This window comes from Gadus morhua, chromosome 20 (assembly GCF_902167405.1).
Source record: "Gadus morhua chromosome 20, gadMor3.0, whole genome shotgun sequence".
In the NCBI taxonomy this organism is placed as follows: Eukaryota; Metazoa; Chordata; class Actinopteri; order Gadiformes; family Gadidae; genus Gadus; species Gadus morhua.
Window position 1 is genome coordinate 22,084,151 of NC_044067.1, and position 6,391 is coordinate 22,090,541.

General features: G+C 43.5%; 1 protein-coding gene across 2 annotated transcripts; it reads right to left on the minus strand.

The window, feature by feature from the left end:
- Nucleotides 1-425: 425 nt before the first annotated feature.
- On the minus strand, nt 426-6,091 carry LOC115533128 (tubulin alpha chain). 2 transcript variants are annotated; one of them, XM_030343413.1, is made up of 4 exons: nt 5,924-6,091; nt 2,549-2,759; nt 1,763-1,911; nt 426-1,674 (listed from the first exon to the last, which is right to left on the minus strand). In XM_030343413.1, the coding sequence occupies exons 1-4, from the start codon at nt 5,924-5,926 to the stop codon at nt 700-702; spliced, it is 1,338 nt and encodes a 445-aa protein (XP_030199273.1). In that variant the 5' UTR covers nt 5,927-6,091; the 3' UTR covers nt 426-699. The 2 variants fall into 2 exon arrangements, with proteins under 2 accessions (XP_030199273.1, XP_030199272.1); XM_030343412.1 differs by lacking the exon at nt 5,924-6,091 and having other exon boundaries at nt 2,549-3,674.
- Between the last annotated feature and the right edge of the window lie 300 nt (nt 6,092-6,391).

Consider the following 6,391-nt stretch of genomic DNA (forward strand, 5'->3'; position numbering starts at 1 on the left):
AATTTCCATTAATTTCTAAGCTACAATGGACTGTTCATTTCGTGGTGTATGTGCAGCTAGCTAACTAAATCAATTATTTAAATTGTTTGTTTATTGTTACTGCCTAGCAAGATTATTGCTGGGCAGTAATTGAGTTGATGAACCATTTAATGCACCTTTGGACTACAATAAAGTAATAAAGGGAAAACAGAACGAATTTGTGAATGTATATAGGAACAGTCATGATATTTATAAAACGGCCGGTTTTAGGCCCTACGTGCATTGTAAGGCAACTTACAGGCAGCTGTGTACAATAAAATCTAAACTATATTATACTACAGCCTAATGGAGCAAATGCAAAATGCTATGTAAAATGCAACATGCAAGTTTAAATGGTTAAAGAATATGCCGTGTCCATTTAAAAAAAAACTTAAGACAGACTTAAAATGAATCAAGATCATTTTATTGAGGTCCCCCAGAGGGAAAATTAAACAAATCAAAAAATGCTATTCTGAAATAAAGCTTGTAAAAAAAAAAAAAATACAATAACTGAAACAAAACCACCTTGACTGCATTTTCAGAAATATTTCATGCCAAAACAAAAGATGAAGAAAATCAAAGTTGTTTTTAAACCCAGTCGCCCATTTACTTGAGATTCAACGAAGATAGTTATAAGATATAATTTTGTTTCAACAGCTACTAAAGACATATCTAAGCTTGCTAATATTCCTCTCCTTCCTCATCCTCCTCAAACGAGTCAATGCCCACCTCTTCATAATCCTTCTCCAGAGCGGCCATGTCTTCTCTGGCCTCTGAGAACTCTCCTTCCTCCATGCCCTCCCCAACATACCAGTGGACAAAGGCCCTCTTGGCGTACATCAGGTCAAACTTGTGGTCGAGACGAGCCCAGGCTTCAGCAATGGCAGTGGTGTTGCTCAGCATGCACACAGCCCTCTGGACCTTGGCCAGATCTCCTCCTGGAACCACAGTTGGTGGTTGGTAGTTGATGCCAACCTTGAAGCCTGTGGGACACCAGTCCACAAACTGGATGGATCTTTTGGTCTTGATGGCAGCGATGGCGGAGTTGACGTCTTTAGGCACCACGTCACCTCGGTACAGCAGACAGCAGGCCATGTATTTACCATGGCGAGGATCACATTTCACCATCTGGTTGGCTGGCTCAAAGCAGGCGTTGGTGATCTCTGCCACAGAGAGCTGCTCGTGGTAGGCCTTCTCCGCAGAGATGACTGGAGCATAGGTGGCCAATGGGAAGTGGATACGAGGGTAGGGCACCAAGTTGGTCTGGAACTCTGTCAGGTCGACGTTCAGGGCACCATCGAAGCGAAGTGAGGCGGTGATTGAGGACACGATTTGGCTAATGAGCCTGTTGAGGTTGGTGTAGGATGGGCGTTCGATGTCGAGGTTCCTGCGGCAGATATCGTAGATGGCTTCATTGTCCACCATGAAGGCACAGTCCGAGTGTTCCAGGGTGGTGTGGGTGGTCAGGATGGAGTTGTAGGGCTCCACTACAGCTGTGGACACCTGGGGCGCTGGGTAGATGGCAAACTCAAGCTTGGACTTCTTCCCAAAGTCGACAGAGAGCCGCTCCATCAGGAGAGAAGTGAACCCAGAACCGGTACCGCCGCCGAAGGAATGGAAAACCAGGAATCCTTGGAGACCTGTGCACTGATCAGACTTCACACAGACAGAACACGGAATCAGAAACACTTTCAGTAAACATTTTTTCGAAAACCTGAATAAAAACATTGACATATTGTCTCACCAGTTTGCGGATTCTGTCCAGGACAGAGTCGATGATCTCCTTGCCGATTGTGTAGTGGCCGCGGGCGTAGTTATTTGCTGCGTCCTCTTTCCCAGAGATGAGCTGCTCGGGGTGGAAGAGCTGGCGGTAGGTTCCTGTACGCACCTCATCTGTGTGGTTTAAAGATACAAACAGTGGATGAGAAATGGTTTTGCCATGAGTCATAGTTACCATTAAGTCATTAGTAGATACTTATCCAAAAGCCATCAATGGCCCATTCAAATGCACGTTATTACAAGGAAAGCTTCCACTTGGACACTTTCCACCCCCATAGTTTGTGGTCTTAGGGACTAATGCGGATCACTTTTTTTTTTTTTTTTTTTTGGACTTGGTCGAGTATTGAGTGAGAGGGAACAATTGCAGAATAATCTACGGAAACGGTAATCCTATTTGGCAATTATGCCCAGACAATGTACGTCCTCTAAAAGTGCTTGTTTTACCACCGACAGGCAGATACAGTTATTAAGTGTCTGACCACATAATAGAAAGGAGCAGAACAATTTCAAGAATTGTTGTCCGCATTTGCCCCATAGACCTAAAATGAGGGGGAAATATTCAGGTTCAGGTTGGAATGGGGGTCGCGCATCTTGTTAAAGGACGCCAAGAGGTAGGTGACCTACATTAGGGAAGGGGAACCAAGTACCTCAGCTGAGAGTGAAACCCTAGCCACAACTCTATCTTGCACCTTCTCATCACATATGCTCCTGTGAATATCCTGGCCTTTCACTACAATGCTCAGCAACTAACCAATCACGGTGGGTTCCAGGTCGACGAAGATGGCCCTTGGGACGTACTTCCCACCGCCGGTCTCACTGAAGAAGGTGGTGAAGGACTCGTCATGCTTTTTCTCTGCCATTCTGCCATCGGGCTGGATGCCGTGCTCCAAGCAGTACAACTCCCAGCAGGTGTTGCCCATCTGCACGCCAGCTTGCCCCACGTGAACAGAAATACACTCACGCTGCAATGGAAAAACATACATGTTAAGGAGGAATGGAAGATGTTGGAAAAGGGCCAAATGGAATTCCAAAGACCTGAAATTATTTTATCAGGCAGGACATTCAAAGCTGTCATTTTGTGTAAACACCACTAGGTGGGAGCAGATTTTAATTTTCAAGACAAGAGGTCATGGATCAAATAGTGCTGTAGCAGCTGTCATTTGCTCTCAAGTTACAACCCTATGCTATAGGAACATACGAGGAGGACAACATGGAGTAGAAATAGAGTAATGATTGTTCAAATAAAGTACTATCAATAAACCAATAACAGAAGACCTCTCTCCAACAAAGTCAGGCATTTTTACTCGGTCACATGGGAACACGGAATGTGAGCAGACATGTTCGGAAGGGTGTTGCAGGACTCCTTACACTTGAAAGGAATTATCTTTTTAATCAATTTATTTGCAGTAATCCTAAATCTTTGTCATAACCTGGAAAGCAGGATAAGCAAGTTTAGTGAAAGATTTTGGCAAACCCTAAACAGTTTCTATGTTGAAATTCTTTCAATCCCAATCCACATTAATACGACTATCATAAATCTTAAATTCATGTGTTCAACGGTCTGCAAAAAAGCATGATGCCAGGTCATTAAATCATAAAAATGCATGATGCCATGTTACTTTAATCCCAGACTTGACATTTGGGATTATTTTAAACTGGGTTCCAACCGAGTTTCATACAAGGGTCTGGTCAAGTAAGAACTGCATTATATAGCTTTAGAATACCTTGAAAAAAACGCTCATGATGTTTTCTTTTCAATTATTGTTACATTGCTACACAAATGTTTCGGTTTGCATGGATTTAGTTTGACCAACATGAAGTGATAGGGTCCGATAAGTGACATTAACATTAAACATTTGTACCGGGGAACATCATTTGAACTTTTCCAACTTTGTGTATACAATAACACTGGGTGATACCAACACAAGCAAAACGCCATGTTTGAACTTCTGCTCTATATCATGGTTTGGCTATTACAACCTTTGCCCTGTCAAGAGTCATGTGACTGGATACTCCATTAACCTGTAGCGTTTATGAACTCTTTGTACCCCTACAACTGCAATGGTTTATTATATTTTTCTAAATACCGTACATGACCCTTGCTAGATGCCCTAAATGTAAATCATATGATTTCCAATGTACAGGGCCTGAATAACAAGCATATTTGACCATAATCTTCCCATATAGATCGTCAAAGTTGGGTGTGAGGATGGATGGAGGGAGAGTAAAGGTGGAGTACGCATGACGACCTAGTGAGCGCCAGGGTGTGACAGTGGAAGAGGAAATGGAAATGAGGTGAGATGATGGGGAAATTAGGTAAGGGATGGATTATGTTGAGGCTCTTTTTGTAGGTTATGATATTGGCTGGGTGGATTTTCTTCTGTAAAGATGTTGAAAAGGCAAAAAAATAAATAAGCCAATGTTACATTTCATCCGTTCAAACTGTTTCAGATCTGTGATTATTCTGCATTAAATCTAAATTAGGCATAGTTATGTTTCGTTTGTGAAGACGAGGCCGATAAAATAAGCCAGTCCTGGACAGATAAACATACAAGAAGGTCTCTTGTCAGCTTCAATCATCACTGCCCTTGCAACGTTAAATAGTGACGATTCCAACCGATGACCAGCTTAACCAGGTCAGCTGATTTGCACATAGATTCTATTTTGAGATTCTTATTAACCGGACACCCACAGCTGTTAATGACACGGGTGACGTGAGGATGTTTAAATGTTTATTTTGTTTTTGTGCATACATTTTTAAAAAGGAAAGTTACTAATGCCAAGATTAGTTGGAAAATGCTGTAGTTATTACGACTCCAACCGCATAGTATGTTTTGCAAGCAATAAACAAAGGCTTTCTGAATCCGTAAACTGTCCCTGTGTGTGCGCTTTGACAGACACACAGGGTGTGTCTGTGGACTCAGACCACAAACTGCTGAAAACAATTCAATGTGGTTTTAAAAAAATTGGTCAATAGAACTACTGTACTTTGACCTAAGAACATACATGGGGAAAGGCAGAGGAAGTGAGCCACGTTTGACTTTATTCAGGTCATTACGTATTTGGGATGACATGGCTACCTTCTTTGACCCCAGGGACAGGCCAACAGAACATTTACCCATATGGGTTGCCTTCGTATGGGTATATGAGTGCAGCTCAACGCTAGGGAAGGCCATTTGGAGAAACCAGCCAGAACAAGCTAGTTTTTGAAAGTATACAACCGACAAATATCTAAACACTCCCTCCAGGCCTCCCCGGTGGCCCCTCCTCCCGTCCACGTGACCAGCTTGCTAGCTTTAGCATTAGTCTGCGTAGGCTCGTGAGGACTTATGCGCAATAAGTGCCCGGGAACACTGCGTGCAGACAGCCGGGTAGGTTGCCGGAAGGCCATCCAATCATTTATATGGGGTCGCATTAAACGATTGGATGGAACGTATACAACACAAAAGGTCTACATATAAGACACATTTACCCCGAATCCGATTTATTTCCCCCCTGTTTACATATTTGCATATGGTCGTCGATTTTCCCTCTCATTTGGTTGTATTGCGTCACCTGGTATACCCTTCAATTCTGTTGTCGTTTGGGTGTGAATATCAAGCTTTTGATAGAAACGGTGTCGATATCCACATGAAAAAACATTAACGGTGCGCAGCAGCTTTTGATTGAGTAACGTTCAGGCGGACTGACGCAGTTGGGACACACCTAATCCCATTCCTCGGATGCCTGAACCTCATGGAGTCCAACCTCGGCCGCCTTTTAGCCCTCTTCCTGCACTCATTAACCGACATCATTTTCAATCCTGCTGTTTGAAAATACGCAAATCTTCCGAACAACTGCTCTGTCAGGTCACTGGCCAAATATAGCTCGGTCGACTAGCAGCAGTGAAGGTCTACTTCTGGTCGACCAGGTTTGGGGGGGAACAGGACCGTGGACGGAGTCCATTACACTAATCCGTCCGCTCTTCCAGAGAGGCGCACACTAAAATCCTCGGACATAGTTTTAACACAAGGATTGGCCTTTATTGTGAGGCTTGAGTCCGAACTAAAAAAAACGCACTATACACTATATGGCGATAGTTAGGCATACAAGACATACAACCTGATTAAATAAAGGGTGGACTTACCATTTTGCTTTCGAAGTGACTGCTTTTCAAAGATTGAAAACAAAGACTAAGTAGTCTAACTTTATATCTTCTCACAGCAACCGTCTATGGGGCTCTAGTGAGTTAGTAATGCCAGGTGGGTGAAGAGCAGTCCTGCTATCCGAATGAGTCATTCCCGCGTCACCACGCCACGCCCCCCGATAGAAGGACGTCACCAGGCCACGCCCCCCGGTAGGAGGCCGTGAGATGTCCGTTGCAGTTCGGCGACCATTTTGTTTTGCAGACGAGCCTGCTCGTCTTGTATCGTAAATAAAAGGAAAGGTAGAGGCAACGAGCGTAATAATGTGAACGACTCCCTAGTGATACCGAAAATACGTTTTTTATTTGTTTACACACTTAGTACGAACTTTTTTAGTGTGTTGAGGAAGTACATTTAATATTTTGTACTCGTTTTGCCCTTGTGTGTTTCTGGGAGGGGGGGGCTTTAAA

What these genes read in the sequence shown, in the direction of transcription:
- LOC115533128 (XM_030343412.1), bottom strand. Translation starts at nt 2,780, where the DNA reads ATGTATGTTTTTCCATTGCAGCGTGAGTGTATTTCTGTTCACGTGGGG. An exon ending in CCTGGAACCCACCGTGATTG is followed by an intron (nt 1,912 to 2,548) that starts GTTAGTTGCTGA and finishes TAAACCACACAG; the next exon opens with ATGAGGTGCGTACAGGAACC. An exon ending in TGGACAGAATCCGCAAACTG is followed by an intron (nt 1,675 to 1,762) that starts GTGAGACAATAT and finishes GTCTGTGTGAAG; the next exon opens with TCTGATCAGTGCACAGGTCT.